The 25,771-nt window shown below is 35.4% G+C and overlaps 1 protein-coding gene across 6 annotated transcripts in view; it reads right to left on the reverse strand.

The window, feature by feature from the left end:
• Positions 1 to 25,771, reverse strand: part of CCDC141 (coiled-coil domain containing 141) — a 325,959-nt gene that overhangs the window by 103,336 nt on the left and 196,852 nt on the right. For all 6 annotated transcript variants that reach the window (XM_007494445.3, XM_056794081.1, XM_056794080.1 and 3 more), the window contains 2 exons: positions 8,405 to 8,546; positions 72 to 191 (listed from right to left, as the gene is read on the reverse strand). In XM_007494445.3, the coding sequence (XP_007494507.2) occupies positions 72 to 191; positions 8,405 to 8,546 (262 nt within the window). The remainder of the gene's footprint in view (positions 1 to 71; positions 192 to 8,404; positions 8,547 to 25,771) is intronic.

Raw genomic sequence — 25,771 nt, forward strand, 5'->3', positions numbered from 1 at the left:
ATTTATATAGATTCTTCACCACTTGTACACTGACTGTAACCACAGCAAAATATTATTAAAATATCACTTACCTTAGCTTGACTATCTAGTTCCAGATATTTGCTCAAAATTTGTTCTGAATCAGAAAGACAAGAGCCAAGATCCATACTACTTGAAAGTACTGGACTGATTTTCTGAACTGACAGTGTTGCCTTTAGACATAAAAGACAATAATCTTAGCGATTTATCCATAGAGAAAAATATACATATTTAGTACATGAAAACAGTAGAATAAAAAAATAATTTGATAGTGAATTGTAAATACCCTATTTTTGCAGTGGTATGGAAGTATATGCCTCCATTCACAATCTTATTACCGGCTCTCTTTTGAGACCAACAGTATGCATTTTTGAAGACAGTTGGCCAGAATTGAGACTAGGTCATGGAAATTTAACTGGCATGTGTGGCAATCAAAACCACGATGATGGTGCCATCATTATGTGCATGCTAACTTGCTATACAAAGACATACACACACATATACAAGCCCTTTGAAAAATAATACAGTCTAAGGCTTCATGCTTGGTAGAGCTTTCCTTGCTTGAATTTATGAGTGTGAACATGTGTCCTTAGAATATTATGGGACTACAATTCTAAGACAGAAGGTAAGGGTTTTTAAAAAGGAATTATTATGGTGTTAAAAGATAGTCCAAAAGCCCTGGGACCAAAATGAAGTGACATGATTCAGTGATCTGCCCATTTTCACATAGGCATAATATGTCAGGGTTTGGATTTGTACCCAAGTCCTTTCACTATTGAGTTAGTATCCTTTTCATGGAACCAACCTGTCTCCAGATCTAGAAGGTAATGATTCATCCATTGATAACTGAAATATTGTAAAGATAATAAATTATCTGTATGATTTATTATGAAACATTATGAAATTGATATTGGAACCACAACTGCCAAAAAAACCTAACACCTAGCACCACCAAGGTCAAGTAGCACCCAACTTCTAGATGTTTCTATGACTCTAAAGAGATAAAACTTAATTGTTCCATAGTCCATTTGAAAGAGAAAAGGTGACAATAATTTAATTAATAAGCCAACTTATCTCTATGTTATCTCTCCTAGTTAATATATAAATTCATGGAGGGCAGCACCTTTTTTCCCACATTGCCTAAAAGTCATTTAGATTTATAGATTTTCAACAGCTATTGTGTGGAATAAATGAATGAATCAATGAGCAAATGAATATAATTCCCTGCATAATTTGACATGTGATTTAAAAACAACAACAACAACAACAATAACAACCTGGTGTAGTATAATATGAAACAGGAGATGAACCAGTGAATTTACTATTAAATGAAAATATTTTTTAAAAGCCTTCTATTGTGTTCCTATTCTGATCTTTCACTGTATCCTTGAGGTAACTCTGGGATCTAAATGGTTTTGTCAATGTGGCACAATCTCTAGTAGTGATCCTATTAGGGGAGGTTAAATAACTCTCCCTTTCTCAAATCAGCTGTAACTGAATAATAAACCCTGGGAAAGTTGCCTGTTGACATGGTAAGTCATATGTCTGAACTAAGGAAGCATCTATCTATTGTTAATCAGGTTGGGGCAGATAATTGATTTGTGCCCTATAGGGAAGTAGAAGGGTAACAGACTGGTGGGGAGGGAATCAGTACAAGGGAGGGAGAGGGGGGGGTAGTATAAAAAGATTGTAAAGAAAATAAGAGGGGAATAAGAAAGGGGAGTAGAAAGGTAAGTCAAATGGGGTGGGAATTAGGGGGACTGATTAAAAACAAAACATTGGTGAAGAAGGAAATAGTAAAAGAAGAAAAGGCAGGACTAGGAGTGGAAATCAAAATGCTGGAAAATACACAGCTGGTAATCATAACTCTGAATGTGAATGGAATGAACTCACCCATAAAACACAAGCAAATAGCAGAGTGGATTACAAACCAAAACACCACCATATGCTGTCTATAAGGAATAAACATGAGGAAGGTAGTCAGGGATAGGGTAAAAGTAAGAGTATAGAGCCAAATCTATTAGGCATCAACTGATAAAAAGAAGGCAGGAGTCTCAACCATGATATCTGACAAAGCCAAAGTAAAACCAGATCTAGTTAAAAGAGATAGGGAAGGCAATTATATCCTGATCAACGTGTATGTACCAAATGGCATAGCATCCACATTTTTAAAGGAAAAACTAGTGGAGCTCAAGGATAAAATAGATAGAAAAACTAAACTAGTGCGAGACCTGAACCTTCCTCTATAAGAACTAGATAAGTCAAACCAAAAAATAAATAAGAAAGAGTTAAGAGAAGTGAATGAAATCTTAGAAAAATTAGAGTTAGTAGATATGTGGAGAAAAATAAATAGGGACAAAAAGGAATATACCTTCTTTTCAGTAGCACATGGTACATTCACAAAGATTGACCATGCACTAGGGCATAAAAACATTGCAAACAAGTGCAAAAGAGCAGAAATGATAAATGCAACCTTCTCAGATCACAATGCAATGAAAATAATAATTAGTAAGGGTACATGCAGAGGCAAATCAAAAAATAATTATAAATTGTATATGATTCTTCAAAATCAGTTAGTTAAAGAAAAATCATAGAAACAATTAATAATTTCATTGAAGAAAACGACAATGATGAAACATCCTTTCAAAATCTATCAGATGCAGACAAAGCAGTACTCAGAGGGAAATTTATATCCTTGAGTTCATATATTAACAAATTAAGGAGGGCAGAGGTCAATGAATTGGACATGCAAATTAAAAAAAAAACTAGAAATGGAACAAATTAAAAATCCCCATATAAAAACTAAAATATAAGTCCTAAAAATTAAATGAGAAATAAGTAAAATTGAAAGTGAAGAAACTATTGAATTAATTAATAAGACCAGAAGCTAGTACTTTAAAAAAACAAATAAAATAGATAAGTTACTAGTTAATCTAATTTAAAAAAAGGAAAGAAGAAAATAAAATTGACAGTATCCAAGATGACAATGGAGACCTCACCTCTAATGAAGAGGAAATTAAGGCAATCATTAAAAACTATTATGCCCAATTATATGGCAATAAATATGGCAATCTAGGTGATATGGATGAATATTTATAAAAATATAAATTACCTAGACTAACAGAGGAAGAAATAGACTACCTAAACCACCCCATATCAGAAAAAGAAATTGAACAAGCCATCAAAGAACTCCCTAAGAAAAAATCCCCAGGTCCAGATGGATTCACAAATGAATTCTATCAAACATTCAAAGAACAACTAATCCCAATATCATACAAACTATTTCACAAAATAAGCAAAGAAGGAGTTCTACCAAATTCCTTTTACAACACAAATATGGTACTGATTCCAAAGCCAGGCAGATCAAAAACAAAGAAAGAAAACTATAGACCAATCTCCCTAATGAACATAGATGTAAAAATCTTAAATAGGATACTAGCAAAAAGACTCCAGCAAGAGATCACAAGGGTTATTCACTATGACTGGGTAGGATTCATACCAGGAATGCAAGGATGGTTCAATGTTAGGAAAAACATCAATATAATTGACCATATCAACAAGCAAACCAACAAAAATCACATGATTATTGCAATAGATGCAGAAAAAGCCTTTGACAAAATACATGAATTCCTATTGAAATCGCTAGAAAGCATAGGAATAGGAGGGCCTTTCTTAAAAGTAATAAACAGCATATATCTAAAATCATCAGCAAACATCATCCTCAATGGGGATAAACTAGAAGCCTTCCCAAAAAGATCAGGAGTGAAACAAGCATGCCCATTATCACCTCTAAACACTAGCTGTAGTAATTAGAGAAAAAAAAGAAATTGAAGGTATTAAAATAGGCAACGAATAAACCAAGCTATCACTCTTTGCAAATGATATGATGGTCTACTTAAAGAACCCCAGAGAATCAACCAAAAAGCTAGTTGAAATAATCAACAACTTTAGCAAAGTTGCAGGATACAAAGTAAACCCACACAAGTCACCAGCATTTCTATATATCTCCAAACCATTTGAGCAGCAAGAATTAGAAAATTTAAAATCACCCCAGACAATATAAAATACTTAGGAACCAATCTGCTGAAACAAACACAGGAACTATATGAACACAACTACAAAACACTCTTCACACAATTAAAACTAGATCTAATCAATTAGAAAAACATCAATTGCTCATGGGTAAGTCAAGCTAACAAATAAAAATGATAATCCTACCCAAATTAATTTACTTATTTAGTGCTATACCCATTGAACTACCAAAAGACTTTTTTAACTGAATTAGAAAAAAATAACAAAGTTCATTTGGAAGAACAAAAGATCAAGGATATCCAGGGAAATCATGAAAAGAAAATGCAAAGAAAGGAGGCCTTGCAGTCCCAGATCTCAAACTATACTGTAAAGCAGTGGTCATCAAAACAATTTGGTACTGGCTAAGAGACAGAAAGGAAGATCAGTGGAATAGACTTGGGGTAAGTGACTTCGGTAAGACAGTCTATGACAAACCCAAAGATCCCAGCTTTTGGGACACAAATCCACTATTCGATAAAAACTGCTGGGAAAATTGGAAGTCAGTATGGGATAGATTAGGTGTGGATCAACATCTCCCACTCTACACCAAGATAAACTCAGAATAGGTGAATGACTTGAATATAAAGAAGGAAACTATAAGCAAATTAGGTGAACACAGAATAGTATACATGTCAGATCTTTGGGAAAGACTTTAAAACCAAGCAAGAGTCAGAAAAAAAATCACAAAATGTAAAATAATTTTGATTACATCAAATTAAAAATTTTTGTACAAACAAAACCAATGTAACCAAAATTAGAAGGGAAGCAACAAATTGGGAAACAATCTTCATAATAAAAACCTCTGACAAAAGTCTAATTACTCAAATTTATAAAGAGCTAAATCAATTGTACAAAAAATCAAGCCATTCTCCAATTGATAAATGGGCAAGGGACATGTTTAGGCAATTTTCAGTTAAAAAAATAAAAATTATTAATAAGCACATGAAAAAGTGTTCTAAATCACTTATAATCAGAGAGATGCAAACAATGGAAAGTAATGAATTCTTGAGGGGTTGTGGCAAAGTTGGGACATTAATGCATTGTTGGTAGAGTTGTGAATTGATCCAACCATTCTGGAGGGCAATTTGGAACTATGTCAAAAGGGCACTAAAAGACTGTCTGCCCTTTGATCCAGTCATAGCACTGCTGGGTTTGTACCCCAAAGAGATAATAAGGAAAAAGACTTGTACAAGAATATTCATAGCTGATCTCTTTGTGGTGGCAAAAAATTGGAAAATGAGGGGATGCCCTTCAATTGGGGAATGGCTGAACAAATTGTGGTGTATGTTGGTAATGGAATACTATTGTACTAAAAGGAATAATAAAGTGGAGGAATTCCATGGGAACTGTAACAACCTCCAGGAATTGATGCAGCGAGGAAGGAGCAGAACCAGGAGAACATTGTAAACAGAGACTGATACACTGTGGTACAATTGAATGTAATGGACTTCTCCATTAGTGGCAATGCAGTGATCCTGAACAACTTGGAGGAATCTAGGAGAAAAACCACTATCCACATTCAGAGGAAAAACTGTGGGAGTAGAAACACAGAATAAAAACAACTACTTGAATACATGGGTCGAGGGGATATGGTTGGGGATGTAGACTCTAAATGAACATCCTAATGCAAACACCAACAACATGGAAATAGGCTTTGATCAAGGACACATGTAATACCCAGTGAAATTGCAATTTAGCTATGGGAAAGGGTGGGTTTGGGGAGGGAGGGAAATAATATGATTCTTGTAAACAAGGAATAATGTTCTAAATTGACTAAATAAATTAATTTAAAAATCAAATAAAAGGCATTACAACTTCCTGTGTGTGTGTGTGTATGGGGGGGGGGGATTGGGTTGAACCTACTTGAATATGTCATTGAAAGAAGCAATACAATTAATAATCTTAAAATTGTAATTCTTTCAGAATGCAAAAAGTATGGTGTTCTCTCTGGCCCTAAAAAGGGTGGTGAGGATCAGGCAACAGAGACTATTTAGAAGGAAAACAATTCCATGTGATATGACTAGAACAAAGTAATGGGAAGGGCTTGAAGATGTAGGTATTCTGAATTCTCATTTTCTCTCTCTCCCTCTGTCTCTCCTTCTGTTTCTATCTCTATTTCCATCTCTATATCTATCTCTCTGTCTCCTTCTGTCATTCTGTCTCTCTATCTTTCTCTTCCTCCCACCCAAGTCTCTTCCCTGGTAGGCAAGATAATAGGCTTTCAGAAATGCAGAGGTATAAGCAATAACTTTTGCAAGTTGACATATGAAAACAATTATTTAAGCTGCTTCCATGCCTTCTGACCCCTACTAAATTTGCCCAAACTTGACAATGCTGTATCCCTGGGAATGTGACCCTAGTACTGCCATTATATTCTGAGTTTCCCAAGGGCTCCAGACATCATATTAAGAACTAGAATCAGAGAATTTTAAAGGTGGATGTAATATTGAAGATCAACTAGTCCAATGTCTTTAATTTGCAAATTAAGAGACCAAAGTTCAGAGAAATGAAGTAATTTGCCTTAGATGACACAACAATTTAGTGAGTAATTGTTATTCAGTCATTCTGTTGTGTGTGATTCTTCATGATCATAGCATGCCAAGGATTTCTTCTTGGTAAGGATACTGGAGTGATTTACTATTTCCTTCTCCAATGGATTAAGGCAAACAGAGGTTAAATAGCTTGGTCAGCTAATAAGCATCTAAGACTAAATTTAAACTCAGGTCTCTGAGTGGGCAATAAGTCCCTTGATTCCTCATTCGGGATTTCTTCTACTATTCCACAGTGGTTCTACATCACCTTGATAAATAGCAAAGGATGGAAAGCTAGGAAGTGGCATATGCTTCATCCATCCTGATAGTTGCAGAAATAAAATCTGTGCTTCTCCACAGATATATCCTTTTCAGAGAATTCCATGTCCTCTCTGTTTAAGTGTAGATTCAGATAGCCTTTGTATCATGTAAGGACAATCTTGAAATGCTATTCATTTTGTTATTTGGGATTTATCTCAGATAGCAAGTGTCCTTTGTGTAAACAACGCTGTTGAGACTACTGGATTTTCAACATATTTATCATCTATTGTGGGAGATTCTACAAATGAAAAGAAGATTGTTGACATCAGGAATCCCTCAAAACAGGAGAGATGGAATAGTGTCTCTTTTCTGCTATTTAGTCAAGAGAGTATCCTGGTCATTTTTCTAAGCGCAAGAGGTAATGGAATAAATGTGTCCATGATTTAGTGAATCAGTGAATGAACAGATAGAGTATGAGCAGCTGGCCTTCAAGTCCTTCCTTGGGACCTTAGTTTCCCCATCTGTTAAATTCAGGGGATTGACACAATGGCTTGTGAACATCATGCCAGTTCTAAGCATGAGAACTGAAAGCATACAGCTAACTTCACTAAAACAATTCTAAATGTAAATACAAAGAGCATATGCTTTGCATTAACCTCCTAAATAACACGTGTGGTATGAGAAAACTCTCTGTTGCCCAAAACTCACAAAACCTGGGTTCTTCTGGTTCTTTTACTTAACACCTATGTAAGTGTGGGCAATCTACCTAAGCCTCAACTTCCTTTATCTTCAAAAATGAAGATCACCTGATATGATGCATGGGAAGCACTAAATTAATGACATTTCTTTTTCCTACCATTTTGCCAATTGAAAAGCTAGGTAACGCAATGGACAGAACACCAGTCCTGGAGTCAGGAGGACCTGCGTTCAAATCCAGCTTCAAATACTTATTAGCTGTGTGATCCTGGGCAAGTCACTTACCCCCTATTTGCCTCTATTTCTTCATATGAGCTGGAGAAGGAAATGGCAAATCAATTCATTATCTCTGTCAAGAAAACCTCAAGAGGGGTCATGAAGAGTTGGACATGACTAAACAACAACAGAAACAAAAAGAACTACTGGTTCTAGTGGCCACTAACATAAATCTTTAATATGGTCTAACAGGGTTGCTATTTACTGTTCATGTCACTTTTGAGAGATGGATAGGGATGTTTAGATGTCTGCCTTGGGGAAAAGAAGAGACAATGCTGGTTTACATGTATAATTACTGCCTGTCCTTTGCTTATAGGTCTTGTGGAGAAAGTAAAGTGAAGCATAACAGGAGACTACCTGGTGTGAGATGAATTTACTCTTAATTAAGGGGAATTTTTGATGAAATGGCACCCCTCCCCCAAAGCATTTACTGTCGCTGACACACAGCCAGTAGCACTGAATTAAGCATACCTAAAGCCACCTTTGGTGAAGCAATTAGTACAATTGATTCCAAGCCATTAATTTAGGGAGGAAGCATTTTATGATACTACCTTCCTTAGGTATCCCTCCATTGAGGCAGTTAATTGCTGTTTCCTAAGAGCAAGTTCCTTATGAGCAGAACACTGCTGGGCTAGTTGATCCACTCTTCTCTGAATGCATCCCATCATTTCATGAATGCCAGCCATCCGGGAGCTAAATGGGAACAAACCAGCTGTTAGTTCATCTCTGCCTTGATGTAGGCATTCAACTGACAGTGACAGTGGAAAAACAGATCTGCTTTCTCTGGCTAGAGTTAAAGCTTCAAGTTTTAAGTTTCCAATCTGGCAGGGAAAAAAAATCAACCAATTGTGAAAGTAGCAAAATATTGTTAAAATAGAAAAAGACCAACTAAAGAGATCATGCACTGTGGTTAAAAGTTCGTGAAAATGAAAAGTGAATTATTTGGTTTGCCACAAGGACTGATCTTTTTTTAAGACAATGTTGCTCTCATATTTCAAAAAATTTGTGGTACGACAACCCACACCAAGAGGGAAATAACTTTTTTTGTGGGGTGCTAGGGAGAGATTCTATGAAATGGTCTCTGAAAAGAAATGGGAATGTATCAATCAACAAAGCATTTACTTGTCTAATAATATACAATGTTTAAGTAACACTGGCATGCCAGTTCTCAGCAATAATAATGCTCAAAGCTATTTTCATTAGATGACAAACAAGCAATGACCATCAATTAGGTATTGTTATTCAGTGGAGCTCAGAATTAACTAATTTCTGGTGAGTTGGTTAACCTGGAAGAGTTATAGAGTGAGAGGACCTTTAAAAAATGAGTCAAATTTGTTTTTGTTCTTCCTGATGTGTGCAACTATCTTACTATGGTTCCTAACCAGCCTCAGCTACTTCTTACTAGGAACTCAATTTGATTAGGTGGACATTACTGTATTTATACAACTTATTGCTTGAAACTTTTCATATAAGATCAATTTATTTTTTATTTTTTAAAAACTCTTACCTTCTGTCTTAGAATCAATACTGTGTATTTGTTCCAAGGCAGAAGAATGATAGGTAATGGTGGTTAAGTGACTTGCCCAGGGTCACACAGCTAAGAAGTTTCTTGGGCCAAATTTTAACTCAGTACCTCCCTTATCTAGGCCTGACTCTTAATCCACTGAACCACCCAGCTATCCCCCAAATCAATTTATTTGTGTAATTCTAGATTTTATTTCACTACATAGCCTCCTGTTTCACAAGCATGACCTAGGCCACTATTTTAACATTTCTAGTCTTAAAAAAAAACCCTAATCAGTCAATTCTTTCAAACATAATAAAGATTAAGATAACAACTCTTGAATTTGATTAATCCAAGTTTAAAAAAAATCTTGCCAAGAGTTACAGATTTTTACTGCCTTTATATCTAATAATTAATTTATGCCTCTGTAAAAATTAATTTAATCAGTAATAAAATGAGAGCAAGCACAGATAGAAATGAAAATGAGGACTCTGAAAAAGACAAAGAACCATTAGTCATTTGCAAATTTACCCTCAGGATTATGAAAAGTAGCTAGAACATAAATATTTTCTATAGTGCAGCTGATATTCCAACTAGTGGAATTAAAATGGAGAGGGGTACTAATAATAAATATTATTCTGGAGATGTAATGATCTATGGGAATTCTATGGAAACAGTTAAGGACATTACAAGAAAAATGAAAGGCAGTTACATGAGGACTCAATTTAAGAAAGACAATTTTATACAGAAACAGTGACAACTGCAGTAATTGTACTTATCATAAACTCTTAAAGTATGTTATTCATCATCTTCTTGGTTGTCAAACGCAACATGGAGGAATCTCTTCTACAACATCCCTAGAATATAGTGATCAAGTCTGTGTTTGAGTGTTCCAGAGATGAGGAACTCATTATCTCATGTCCATTCTATTATTACACCACTTAAGGTCTTAAAACATTCTTTTGTAGGTTTAGGCAAACATCTGCCCTACTGCAACTTCCATATATTCATCCAAACTCAACCCTCTGGAGTAATAGAGCAAGTTTACTCCCACTTCTCTCTCTCCTCATGGACAGTTCTCCATGCTAACCATCCTTTTTTAACCAGTTGTGATATAGTTTCCAGACTGACCATCATCTTGGTTGACCTTCCTCTAAATATACTCTACTTTGTCAATTGGTCTTTAAAATTTTGACTAGATAGATCTTCAAGATTTTTATATACTGAAAAGGTTAAAATCTGTTGGGCCTGAGTCCAAAACAGTCTCTTATCATCTAATTCCTCTCTTCCTCTAAACATCTCAATGTTCTCTATCCTCTCCTACATTCCAGTCTCAGTGAAAGAAATGATCCTCCTTTCTTGCCAAAGCTAACCCTTCCACCTGTACCCTCAATCCCATAACCTGATTGGTAACAATCATGTCCCCTTCTCTTTCATATCCCATCTCTCCTTTCTACTCAGTTCTTCTCAGGGTTGTATGGATCAATCCAGACAATGATTGTAAAACACTTTGCAAATCTTAAAGTGCCCTTTAAATTCCATTATGATTGTTACTATTTTTAGACTATAGTCACAGGGACTCTGGTCTGGTGATGACTTCATTTCCTGAACCTTCCACTCTTCCTGCTAAGTTCAAGCTATGTTCTTTGAGCAATACAGAGGTGTGCTAATAAATATTTAGCAACTCAGTTCTCTTCCAAGGGGTAGAGTGGGGAATGAATATTTTATTTTTTAAATTTTTATTTAATTAGATGATTTAGAATATTTTTCCATGGTTACAAGACTCATGTTCTTTCCCTCCTCTCACCCACCCCTCCTGTATCTGACTCACAATTCCACTGGGTTTAACATGTGTTATTGATCAAGACCTATTTCCATATTATTAATATTTGTAATAGGGTGATCTTTTAGAGTCTACTTCCCCAGTCATATCCCCATTGACCCATGCAAGCAAGAAGTTGTTTCTCTTCTGTGTTTCTTTTCCCACAGTTCTTCTTCTGGATGTGGATAGTGTTCTTTCTCATATGTTCCTCCAAATAGTTCTGGATCTTTGCATTGCTACTACTAGAAAAGTCCATTACATTTGATTGTACCACAGTGTATCAGTCTCTGTGTACAATGTTCTCTTGGTTCTGCTCCTTTCACTCTGCATCGATTCCTGGAGGTCATTCCAGTTCACATGGAATTCCTCCACTTTATTATTCCTTTGAGCACAATAGTATTCCATCACCAACATATACCAACAATTTGTTCAGCCATTTCCCAGTTGGAGGGCAACCCCTCATTTTCCAATTTTTTGTCACCATAAACAGTATGGCTATGAATATTCTTATATAAGCCTTTTTCCTTATTCTCTCTTTGTCTTTTAGTGCTCTTTGGGCTAGTTCCAAATTGTCTTCCAGAATGGTTAGATCAATTCACAATTCCACCAGCAATGTATTAATTCCCAATTTTGCCACATCCCCTCCAACATTTATTACTTTCCTTTGCTGTCATTTTAGCCAATCTGCTAGGTGTGAGGAGATACCTCAGAGTTGTTTTGATTTGCATTTCTCTGATTATAAGAGATTTAGAACACTTTTTCATGTGCTTATTAATAGTTTTGATTTCTTTAACTGAAAATTGCCTATTCATTTCCCTTGCCCATTTATCAGTTGGGGAATGGCTTGATTTTTTGTACAATTGATTTAGCTCTTTATAAATTTGAGTAATTAGACCTTTGTCAAAGGTTTTTGTCATAAAGATTGTTTCCCAATTTGTTGCTTCCCTTCTGATTCTGATTTCATTGGTTTTGTTTGCACATGAACTTTTTAATTTAATGTAATCAAGATTATTTATTTTGCATTTTATAATTTTTCTAACTCTTGTTTGGACTTAAAATCTTTCCTTTCCCAAAGATCTGACAAGTATACTATTCTGTGTTCACATAATTTACTTATAATTTCCTTCTTTATGTTCAAGTCATTCATCCATTCTGAGTTTATCTTGGTGTAGAGTGTGAGATGTTGATCTAAACCTAATCTCTCCCATACTGTTTTCCAATTTTCCCAGCAGCTTTTGTCACATACTGGATTTTTGTCCCCAAAGCTGGGATCTTTGGGTTTATCATAGATTGTCTTGCTGAGGTCACTTACCCCAAGTCTATTCCACTGATCCTCCTCTCTGTCTATTCCACTGATCCTCCTCTCTGTCTCTTAGCCAGTACCATATTGTTTTGATGACCACTGCTTTATAGTGTAGTTTGAGATCTGGTATTGCTAGGCCACCTTTTTTTCATTATTCCCCTTGATAGTCTTGATCTTTTGTTTTTCCAAATAAAATTTGTTATTGTTTTTTCTAATTTAGTAAAAAAAAATTTTGGTACTTTGGTACTAAATAAGTAAATTAGTTTGGGTAAGATTGTCATTTTTATTATGTTAGCTCATCCTACCCATGAGCAATTGATGTTTTTCTAATTGATTAGATCTAGTTTTAATTGTGTGAAGAGTGTTTTGTAGTTGTATTCATATAGTTCCTGTGTTTGTCTAGGCAGATAGATTCCTAAGTATTTTATATTGCCTAAGGTGATTTTAAAGGGAATTTCTCTTTCTAACTCTTGTTGCTGGGATGAGTTGGAAGTATTATAGAAATTCTGATGACTTATGTGAGTTTATTTTGTATCCTTCAACTTTGCTAAAGCTGTTGATTATTTTCACTAACTTTTTGGTTGATTCCCTAGGATTCTTTAAGTAGACCATCATATCATCTGCAAAGAGTGATAGCTTGATCTCCTCATTGTCAATTTTAATACCTTCGATTTCTTTTTCTTCTCTAATTGCTATTGCTAGTGTTTCTAGTACAATGTTAAATAATAGAGGTGATAATGGGCATCCTTGTTTCACTCCTGATCTTATTGGTAATGCATCTAGTTTATGTCCATTGCAGATGATGTTTGCTGATGGTTTTAGATATATACTGTTTATTATTTTTAGTAAAGACCCTTCTATTCCTATGCTCTCTAGCGATTTCAATAGGAATGGGTGTTGTATTTTGTCAAAGGCTTTTTCTGCATCTATTGAAATAATCATGTGATTTTTGTTAGTTTGCTTGTTGATATGGTCAATTATGTGGAAGGTTTTCCTAATATTGAACCATCCTTGCATTCCTTGTATAAATCCTACCTGATCATAATGAATAACCCTTGTGATCACTTGCCGGAGTCTTTTTGCTAGTATTCTATTTAAGATTTTGGCATCTATGTTCATTAAGGAGATTGGTCTGTAGTTTTCTTTGTTTTTGATCTGCCTGGCTTTGGAATCAGTATAATTTTTATTTTAAGGTTTAATCTGCATTATTAATACTTTTATGTATAAAGACTGTAAAAAACAACAACAATAATAAATCAAGCCTTGACTGATAAGGATGAATGCTCATCAGGAAATTTGAACAGTGGGCTCTCAGAAGCCTGTTAGAGCTGGTTCCATCACACTCTTGATCCTTCTTCCTAGCCACCAATAAAGATGTTCAAGTTTTCATTCTACTTAAAAAATAAATTTTAAAATTAAAAAAATCTTTTCTTGAGCCTGGGAGAATTTGACTTTCAACTAAATTCTGTTTGTGAAATACTTGTCATCACTAACATAGTTAACAATAAGAAAGGAAACAAGAATTTAGAAAAAAAAATCCCTACCTTCTATCTTAGAATCCATACTAAGCATCAGTTCCAAGATGGAAGTAAGGACTATCCAATTGGGGTTAAGTGACTTTTCGAGGTTTACACAGCTAAGAAGTGACTGAGGCCACATTTGAACCCAGGACTTCCTATTTCCAGATCTGTCTGTATCCATTGATCCACTTAGCTGCCTCTGAAATAAGCATTTATTAAGAACCTACTGTGTACTAGTCCCAGTACCTTACAAATATTATCTCATTTGATCCTCATAACAATCCTGGGAAATCAGTGCTATTACTATCCCCATTTCATAGTTATGGAAACTGAGTCAAAGTGAGGATACGTGACTTGTCTTGAGTTGCAAAGCTATTAATTATCTGAAGCTTGATTTTTTTCTTTACTTGAGGACCTGCTCTAGATCCATTGCACCACCTAGCTGTGGCATTTTTTCTGTGCTTTGCACTGTGGTAAATGCCACAGATCAAAAAGGAAAAAATATATTTTAAAAAGACAAACATATTCCTGCTCTCAAAAAGTCCAAGTTCTAATGTGAATAAAAACATGAAATTATGTGTATACCTGGTACATATAGTTGAAATGAGAGGCAATTTCACAGGAAAGGCATTAGAGGAGCAAAGAGTGGGAAAAACTTCTGATAGAAGGTGGGATTTGAGTTGTCTTAAAGGAATCCAAGGAAAGAGAATGTCATTTTTTAAGAAATAGCAAGGTCAGTGTTGCTCAATCATAGAGTGTGTGAAGGGGAGAAAAAATAAGAGAAGCCTGGGAAGGTAAAAGGGGCCAGACTATGAGGACTCAATATTCTGAGCAGACAGCATTCTATTTTAGCCTGGAGGTAATAGGGAGCCATTGGAATTTATTGATCAGGGAGAGACTGGGTCTAACCTATACTTTAGAAAAATCACTTGGGCAGATTAGTGGAGGATCAATTAGAGCAGAGGGAGACTTGAGGCAGGGAGACCAGCTAAAAAAATTCATAATAATGTAAGTAAAATGAGAGCCTCCACAAGAGTGGTGACTCTGTGAGAAGGGGCATACAGAAAAGATATTGTGAAGGAATAAATAACAAGATCTGACAACAGACTGGACGTGTGCAGTTGAATGTAAGAAGAAAACTCTGAAGTTGGAAGCATCAACAACTGGGAAGATAAAGGTACCTATGATAGAACTGCAGAAATGTAGAAGAGGTCTGGGGATGGGGGAGACAAAGACCTCTGTTTTGGAAATACTGAGCTTCAGATGCCTACTGGATACCCAGCTGAAGATATCCAAATGACATTTGGTGATATGAGTAGAGTTCAGAAGAGAGCCAGGGAGGTTGTTGTATTGATCTGTGAACCATCTCTTGGGAGATGAACCTAGCAAGGAGAGTCCAGAAGGAGGTGATCCACAGTGTCAGATGATACAATAGGGTAAAGGAGGAAAAAGATTGATAAAAGGCCAATAAATCTGGCAAATTAGAAACCATATTATTTAATTGAACTAGATTAGAAGCCAGATTGCATAGGTTTAAGAAGAGAATGAGAAGAGAGGAAGTAAAGGAGTGAACGTTCTCAAGTGTTAGCCAAGAAAGAACTATATAGGACTATAGGTGGTGCAGATAGTAGGATTAAGTGAGTGGTTTTTAAGGATAAAGGAGACATGGGAGTATTTGAGGGTGACAGGGTTAGAGACAATTGTTTGAAAAGGATTGAATATGGGAATGGATTGGTTAAACATGTCCTTTAGATACCAATTGCCTCTCTCTGAGACTTCTACCAGCAATTCAGGACATTTGCCATAAGCTTTACAAATAGAAAAAGCATTTTTTCTACAAAAAAAAATGTGTATGTGTGTATGCATAGGTGGAAAATAATCACCCCTTTTTTCCCAAACATATTTTGACTATGAATAACATACAAATGAATATTCAAACATACCCTCCCATGGTTTGAAATAGAGAATAATTTGATTTGGTCAAGAAAATATTCTTATTCTCTGAAGGTAGCTGGAATATGAGTGAATGTGACCAGGAAGTCAAAATATGAATTCCCCGAGCCACAAAGAAATTATTTTCATCCCTCACCACCTTTTTGAGCTATGTTTAATGTGTAACAGAATCAGAAATGGGAAAAGGGTGAAGTGAAAAAAGGTTCAGGGATGCATTGAGAGGGGTTGACTTCAGACCTATGTCCTAGCAAATAGCTCGTGCTCTAAAATAATCTCCCTCATTTCCCTGTTTCTTTTTTTGCTAATGTGGATGCTACCTGTCTTTAATTGACTGCACCAAATTATACCTTATTGTCATTTGTTTAATAGTAGCTCCCCTGAAGAGAAAAATGGAAGACTATAGATCCCTCTGTCTCTCACAGTCCCTGCAATTAGCCTAATTGGATCAGCAGATTGCACAAATACCATTAGAGGTCTCTCACACACCATTTGAGACACATTTCCAGCATATTTCTACAGCATATATCCAAGAGATAGCTGTTGTGTGCATTCAGGCTGTAGACTATTCAGATACCGAGGATGGATGGTCACCTTTGGCTTTTACCCAGGGAGCCCAGGGAAGTTGTGCTTTCTATGCAGTGAATGGCATGAGGGACAATCTCTTCTCATTTCTGAAGTTTCTGGTGAATTTTTCCCTCCTCTCAGATACCATGCACTCCAAACTGTGAGAAGTCAATCACTAGATGACTAGGAATACCATTAGGGGACATTGTTCCCCTTATTATTCTTTGCAGGGAGCAAGGGAGAAACAAAGGGAAGTAATGGATTTAAAATGTTTTCCAAAGAACAGGGTTTTATTGACTTCAGCCTAAAACATAGACTTGGGTTTTTAATAAACATGCTGGCTTCCCTATCACTGGATCTGTCACGAATCTGGAATGGAGGAAGGGAGGAGGGAAGTCTAATGATAATGTCTTCTAAGGCATCTTCCTGGAGAATGGGAAGTTGCTTTCAAATGTTTCATAAATTACTATTGGCAGCCCATCTGGATTAAGAGCTGTACCAGATGGTAAGCACTTGACAACTTACTCCATCTCATCAGAAAGCATCAGCTGATTACATTTTTCTTCTCTGTCTTATGGCCAAGTCGCATTTTGGAAATGGGAAAATGTCTTCTCTTACCCATGGTTTGCTTCAATCTCTCCCAGTGACCCAGATCTTGTCCTTTTAACTGATATGCATGGGTACCTACTGTAGGCAGCAGATGCTCTGAGACTTCTATATCATTTTCTTCCATCAAGGGAAAAAGGTCATTTCTCCTCTTATCCGCTGCACACTCTCCTTCCCACAAAGCTAAAATATTGCAAACACATCAGCTTTTTCTTTCTGTGGTACCCATTGAAAATGGAGTCCTAATACTGTCAGATCACAGATAAAGAGATCTAATCCAATTTTTTCATTTTACTTATGAGAAAAGTGAAGCCCAAGGAAGGTAAGTGACTTATCCAAAGTCTCACAGGTAGTTGACAATATAGGTGGGATTGGAACTCAGGTCCTCAGACCCCACTGTTAAATTCTTACTCTGTCACCTATTTTCTTGGTGTGCAATGGGAAGCACGATGAATTTGGGTTCAGAGGAATGGGCTCAAATCCCGATTCTGTCATGTATCAACAGTATCAGCAGGATGAGTCACTTAACTCCTCTGGGCTTCAGCTTCTTCATCTTTTTATAGAAAGGATTGAATGATTTTTGTCTCTGATATTCCTTCCAGCTCTAAATGTATAATCTTATGACTTTACTCTAATTTTATTCAATTCAGGTAAGTCACCAAGCTTCTATCATCTCAGTTTCTACATCTATAAAATGAGGAGGTTGCATTAGATGATCTCTGAGGGTTATTTTATTCTTTATCCTATGATTCTTTATCCTGATCCATAGACCCTTTTCTATCACCTTGGGGATTATTATGCTTTCTCCCCACCCCATAACTATCTACCAGTGAACCTAATCATCTAGGCAGTATGAAAACAGTTTTGAGTAGGTAAGAGAAATATGACCGATTGTCAGTCATTCAGGCAATAAATATTTATGAAGCAGCACCTACTATGTGCCAACCTAAGTGGCATAATGAATAAAGAGCCAGACTTGGAGCTAGTAAAACTCATCTTCCTGAGTTCAAATCTAGCCTCAGGCTCTTTTATGTGATCCTGGGCAAGTCACTCTACCCTATTTACTGCTGTTTTTTCATCAGTAAAATGAGCTGGAAAATGAAATTATGACCCACTCCAGTATCTTTACTAAGAAAATTCAAAATGGGGTCAACAAAGAGTGGGACATGACTGACAACAACTGAACAATATGTGCCAAGCACTGTGCTAAGCCCTAGGGATACAAAAAGAGAAAGAAAGAAAGACTATCCTTGCCTGAAGGAGCTTACAATATAATGAGGGAAGACAAAATAGAAAAGGAAATTGAAAATGGAATTAGAAATTGGGGTGGGTATAGTTGCCCAACTGGGACATAGTGACATCAGTCAGAGAAGTTCCAAAGTGAGGTAGCCATGTGAGAAATTAGATGTCTAAGCTGAGATCCCTCCTTAAATGGAGGTTTGTAGTTCATGCCTCTATTCCCTAATCAGAGAAGCAGAAGGTAATGATGAGGTGGAGTACCAAAGATGAAGAGATTTTACAGGATGATGAGGTAATCCCAATGATTAGCTTCCTGAGGCATGATGGAGAAGTCAGTCAGAGAAGGTTATTGAGAAATTCACCTCTCAGTTGACTGGCATGATACTTAAGGGTTTCTAAAGTACTGAACTCTAATACATAACTGGTTCTCCATAATGAATTTTCAAATTTCAAAATAGGATTCTTTCCCTCTCTGAAAAATAAAGCAAGCTACTTATTTATGTTATAATTTGCTAGGACTAAAGAATTCATCCCTTAGTTCCCAGCCTATTGGTGACAAGTCTCTCCTAACTTTGCTATTTTGGTCCTTAGGCAATGGATAGTCTATTGCCAGTACCAAACTCAAATTCTTTACAGTCTGGTAGAACCTGTGAGAAATTATGCTCATCTGCTAAAGCCTTTAGGAACCCAAGCTCAATACCACACCAAAGTGGAATATGATTTTTGTGGAGGCATGATGGATATAAGTAAGCTGTAGCATATTACCAATGAAGAATTATATACATAAAATGACATAAAAGACATCAAGGATAAGCATGAATGGAAAAGGGGATTTTCATTGAGTTAGAGATGACAACAGATAGCCCAAATATTTGTAACATCACTGTTTATGAAATATAGCGTATAATAGGTTAAAAAATAATACTAAGACTTCTGAAGCACTGTGCATTTAATGAGACAAGTGAACTATTAGAGAATTCGATATCTTCTCTATGGAATGATTCTTGGAAGCACATAGACAAAAACTAAACAGGAAAACCAGACATAAGTAGAGATTAAGATCCACACTGGTGGGAAAAGGGTGTAAATGATCCAAGTAGTTTGACCATACGATAAAGCTACTTATTCCCTTTATGACTTGGCTCACTAAACCTAAGTTTATCACCTTTAAAGGGTTCCATACAGCTTAAAATCTTGTAATCTTATAATCTTAACATGTTAATAAATTTTAACAATTCATTCCTGAGGGCCTTTCTACATCTAATATCCTATGATTTTGTGAAATTCTATGCTGCTTAAGTCAGGATAAGTTATTCCAATATGTCATTATTCTTTAGGGGTCTGCATGAAATGTATGAACAGAAGCCAATAACACAATCTCACATTATGTTAGATATGATGTCTCTCCCAGATAAGGTAGTAGAATACTGAAATGGGACTTCAGGAAAGATGGTAGAATGAGAAGCTATGAGGTAACTGGCTTTCTCACATACACAAATTTAAACTGAAAAGAAATAATATTGCTAGAATTTATCTTGAGAAAATAAGTAATTTAAAGAGTCCAGATATTATGAAAAAATATAGCATAAGAGAACAAAGAAGGAAATTAGAAAAATATCTCTGAATACCATCAGAAGGTTTGTTAAGAACAACATAAGAAATGGCAAAGGATAAGAATAAAATGAAAATAGACGTACTCAAGGAATTAAAGGAAAAAATGAAATCTCCTCCCTCTCAAGAAGAAATTGTGAGAGGAATTGGGGGAAGAAAGGTAACAGGGATCAGTTAAGGAATATTAGGAAAATAAAACAATGAAACTTCTCAGTGTAGAAATCTACATGAAGAATATAAAAACATTAATGAAAATTACTAAGAGCAAAAATAATATAATAGAGAACAAAATTTTATATGGCACAGTCAAATATGGGAAAAATAAACTAAAATAATTTCTCTGCAAAAAAAAAAAGAGAGACAAGGGAAAACCAGATAAAAATGGCAGACTTGAAGGGCAGATGAAGGAGAGGAAAATTCAGAATAAGAAAACTAGAGAGCCCTGTAAAAATCAAATAAATGATGATGTCTATATTTCAGAGAACTGGAAAAGATACTTTCCAACAGTAATGAAAAAGCTCTGGATTTTAACTGTGGAAGACTTGGGTTTTAGTCCTAGCCCGCTATTAATTAACTGACTTCAACACCTTGGGCAATCCCATCTCTCAAGAGCAATTTTCTCATCTTTAAGAGGAAAGATTTGGATTAGATGATCTCTAGGGTCTCTTTACTCTCTAGTGATCAATGACCAAGCCATAACCTCTTTGAGTTATACCTTTCTCACTCTTAAAGATAACTTTATACTTTTAAGTAAGATCATGAAGACTCACAATTAGGTGAAAGTTATTAGATCAATCTCTTCCTAGCCATAAAGTATATAATTTTCAGGAATAAAACCATGGATTCATTTTGAGAAGGTAACAAGGCAATATTACACTGTTATCATTGAGTCACTTGACCTTACCAAAGAGAATGAATGCACTAAAAAAAACAAAAGATGATTCAAATTGACTTGTTTTTCCAATCATCAAGGTCATTTGGCAATATGATCATATACTACTCCCTTCCTAAGTTAACGATTAATATAGTTACTAATTAAGCACTGTCTAGTCATTTGAGGTCAGCAATTTGTCAATAAATTCACCCACAACCATACAAATTTTATAAGTTATTATATAAATTACTTTTTCTTTTTTTAAACCTTTATTTTCTGTCTTAGCAATAACTCTTAAGACAGAAGGGCAAGAAGTAGGCAGATGGGCTTAAATGACTTGCCCACAGTCATGTAACTAGGAAGTGTTTAAGGTCAAATTTGAACACAGGTCTTCCTGACTCTAGGCCTAGTAATCTATTTACTGTGCTACCTTGCTGCCCTCTACTAATTACTTTTAACATGATGTTTAAAATACTTTTAAAATAGTTTGAGAGTTTAATGAAAAATGTGAACTTGTGGTATCTTTCAGATTAACTCCATGAATTATAAAAGCTTACTAATATGAGTTGACTCAGATTGCACTTAGGCTACTGACATAGTCCATAAAAAAATTTAAAAGCCTTAATATAGACATGATAGTATTTGGCCTGACTTCTCTGTCACTGAGAATCTTACAATTTTCCTAAAATTTCCATATTTGACTTCTGCCATGAAAATGCCCATGATAAATTGTTTTGTAATTTGTTTCAATTTGTTAATTGTTTGGAAACAGATAAATGAAAGGTATCAGTGCATTATGCTAAATTGTGTAAAAAAAACACCTCTTCGAGATATATCAGCAGCTAAGTGGCACAGTGAATTGAGTGTGTGTGGGACCTAGAATCAAAAAGTCTCTTCTTCCTGAGTTCAAATCTGGCCTCAGATGCTTCCTAGCTATGTGAACATGGGCAAATCTACTAATTTCCTCATCTGTAAAATGAGTTAAGAGAAGAAAACAGCACACCACTCCAGTATCTTTGCCAAGAAAAACTCAAAAGTCAGACATGATTGAAAAATGACTGAACAACAAAAGAGATATCAGAGTTAGAGCCATATCATTTCAGAATTAGAAAAGACCTTGGGGGTCAAATATTCCAATCCACATCTTAGCAAGATTTCTCTTAACAACATGGAATCTTTTCTTGAAGACTTCCATTGAGGAGGAACTCATTATCTCTTGAGGTATCTTCTTCCATTTTCAGATAGCTCTAATTGTTCAAAATTTCTCCTTACATTAAGCTTAAATTTGCTTCTCTGTAACTTCCACTCACTGCTCCTAGTTGTACCTTCTGGTACCAAATATTTGAAGACAACTATAATGAATGACCCTGTTAAATCTTCTCTTTTCCAAGCTGAACATTCCACAATATTGTCAAGTACCCTGACTTGGCAGCATCTGGATACTTTTACCTTCTTGGTTTCCCTTCCATAGATGCTCTCCAGTTTTTCAAAATCCTCCCTCAAACATGGTGGCTAGCATTGAATATAACATTCCAGTTGTGGTCTGACCAGAGCACAATACAATGGAACTTATCACTTCTTTAGTCCTAAGCATTAAGTGTATTTTTATGCCTGTTGCTTTTTTTATTGTTTATCACATAATGATGATAGGCTGGGCTGTGTCACTTCCTGAAGACCAAAATGTCTAATTACAAAGAGGATCATCCCTTGGAGATAAATTCTTTGATCACATCCACTCACAAAGCAAGGACAAATATCAAGTGGTCTTCAGCCTCATGTAACCCCGTCTTGCTCCCACATCAATGTTGGCAGAATAAAGGAGAAAAAGGACAAAGGAGGCTAAACATGAAATAATTTTATACCATCTACAGACAGCAACTGAAGAAATGAAATCATATAAATATTGGCATTTTTACTATAAATGAATGGAGAAAATTATAAATATAATTAAATGGAAGGATAGTTGATAGGACCTCCTTGGAGAAGCATATAAAAAAGTTGGTGGAATTGCTTTCATCATGTGCCCAATAGCATAGGAAACATCATTTTATGTCATCTTATATGGTAGCACTCAAATGTGAAAACATATACATCAATGTTGATTGTAGAAGATGAGGGAAAAGAGACATTCTATCAAGAATTAGATAAGATGCCCCAAGTTAAATTAACATAAATTCTAGTATTAGTGACTTTAATGTCATTATAGGAGAATATTGAAATATATGTTAAAGAATATAGTTCACGACTAAGAAATGAAAACAAAGGCATGTCATCCACAAAGAAGTCTCATGCCTATAGGTCATGAATATTTACCTAAGAAATTCAGCAGTATGAACTGATGTACAACCAAGTAAGCAGAATCAGAACAGTATGCATAAAGGCTACAATAATATAAATGAAAGCAAGTCAACAGTCAATTACTGATTGTTATGACCCATTTATATCCCAGAGAACTATTTAAAAAATACATCTCCATTTTCTTATTTAAAAGGTAGAAGAGTATAGATGTGGTATGAATTATTTTATATAGTCCCTGTGTTTGTTGATTTTGCTCACTTTTTTCTTTTTTAAAAAGAGGGATGGGAAATTCAAGAAGGAGAGTAGAAGAAAGGACTATGCTATAATTATAAATTATTATAATAATTTATTATTATATATAAATATGTTATAATAATATAATAATAAAAATAGTGATCAATAAAGCTTTTTAGAATAATTGTCATATATAAAAGCCATTGCCACCTGCACACATTTTATGTAGAATTTTAAAAGAAATATTAATGTTGATAAATATTCTTAAAATATGTTGTTTCTGATATAAATACTTTCCATTACTGATTTGTTTTATTAACAAACATATTCTTAGTCTCTGAGAATTCTGAAGGAAAAGAAAAGACAGTTGGTGCTAAGACATGGTGAGACCGGAATAACCTTGCCTAAGAAGGAAAGGAAAGGAAGGACAGACAAGAGAAGGGAGGAGAGGAAAAGGGAAGAAGGGAAAGAGAGAGGAAGGGAGGAGAAAGAACAGAAGGTAGGGAGAGGATCCATTCTAAATGGACAGCAAATAGCAATAAAGGGGTCATTTCCAAATCACCCTTTGTACGATGCAAGTGGTCAGAAAAAAAAAAAAGATCAAAATCAAACATAAATTGGGAGAAATACTAAAAACAAGAACAAGATATGCTATGAAACCTGGAAATTTAACAGAAAATTTGGTGAAAGACCCAATTAAACCAGGTCACTCTGAGCATATAAAAAGGAAACTGGAAGGTGGAAATAGATGAAAAATGAATAGCTTGTTCAATAATAAACTGCTCTGTTTATCACTGTAGGGAAGTCACAATGTTGGCATTCCAGTGTCAGAACCCATTATATTCTGTAAAAGGAATAGCACTAAAGAAAACAAGAGTAAAAAGAGCATCAGGACTAGATCCAAATATAAAAGAGAGGAAGGTCAAAGCTAAATGCAATGCATTTTTTCAGGGCACTGAGGATAAGATTCTCAAAACATCTACCAAAGGGGAACATACCAATGCTTGGAAAAAATCATAGATGCAATTATGTTGATTTAAAGAATATGCATAACTACTGGTCCATGTGCTTACCTTTCCAATATTCTTACAACTTACTCTTTATTCCAATAACAGTGACTTTAATATTCCTTGCATAAAACATCCCATTTTTTGACTCCATGCATTTTCACTGGCTGGGTTCCATTTCTAGAACTTTCTCCTCATAGTCTCTACATCCTAGAGAAGTCTCACTCAAAGTCTCATCTTTTTCAAGAAACCTTTCTTAGCTATCCTTAATCTTAATGACTTCTCTCTGAGACTAACGCCAATTTATCCTGCCTGTATTTTGTTTGTGTATAGCTGTTTGCATGTTGTCTTTTCCATTAGATTCAGAATTCCTTGAGGGGAAGGACTGTCTTTTGACTGTCTTTGTACTCCAGTGTTTACTACAGTGCCTGGCAATGGTGAATGTATCATAAATGCTCATTGACAGTTACCACCTTTGCAAAATCTTCATGATGAATGTATGACAAGGAAATTGAATTTCCCAAATACTGTTCTATAGTAGCCAACATCCTTATAATCACATAATTAGTAGTAGTAGTATTAATAGACAATTATATAGCATTTGAAAGTTCGCAAAACACTATACATGTATATTGAAGTAGGTACAATTATCACCATTTTACAGATGAAAAAAAACTGAGGTTCAGAGAAGATAACCATTTTGCAGATTATCCCACAGTTAGTAAGTGTTTGTGGTGGATTTAAACCAAGGTCTTCTTGAGCATAAGTCTAGCAGCTAGTATCTACTATACCAAGATGCCTGAAATGTCTGAAATGTGACAAATATAAAAATTCACTGTTGATTTTTTGATGATCAAAGGGCATTTCATTTATTACATCTATATGCCAAGTAAAAGGCTTGTCTCCAACAAAGTATCTCCTTTACGTTTTTGGTCATTATACAAAGTTCATCAAAAAATGAAATGAAATACATGTTCCATGATTAGGATTATTCATATCAAGTGAGGCATTAAACAGTGCAGCTAAGGGCACTTGCACTGTCATGGGAAGGTCTAGCAAAGAGACCAAATGGAAGAAAAATTCTCTATGTAGTTGGTGAAATCTCCTGACACTTTTGTCAGTGGATTTTTTTTGCTTGCAACAAGCACTCCATAGAGCCTTCTATGTGAGGTATGTAAGTACTTATAGGTCAACCAGGTAGGATAGTGTTTAGAGTGCTGGGCCTGGACCATGAAGAACTCAGATACTTACTAGCTATGTGACCCTAAACAAGTCACTTTAACCCTTTTTGCTTTCAGTTTCTTCATCTGTAAAATGAGCTGGAGAAGGATATGGCAAACTATTCCAGTATCTTTCCAAGAAAAGCCCAAATGGGGTCATGAA

The sequence above is a fragment of the Monodelphis domestica genome, chromosome 4 (assembly GCF_027887165.1).
Source record: "Monodelphis domestica isolate mMonDom1 chromosome 4, mMonDom1.pri, whole genome shotgun sequence".
NCBI lineage: Eukaryota > Metazoa > Chordata > Mammalia > Didelphimorphia > Didelphidae > Monodelphis > Monodelphis domestica.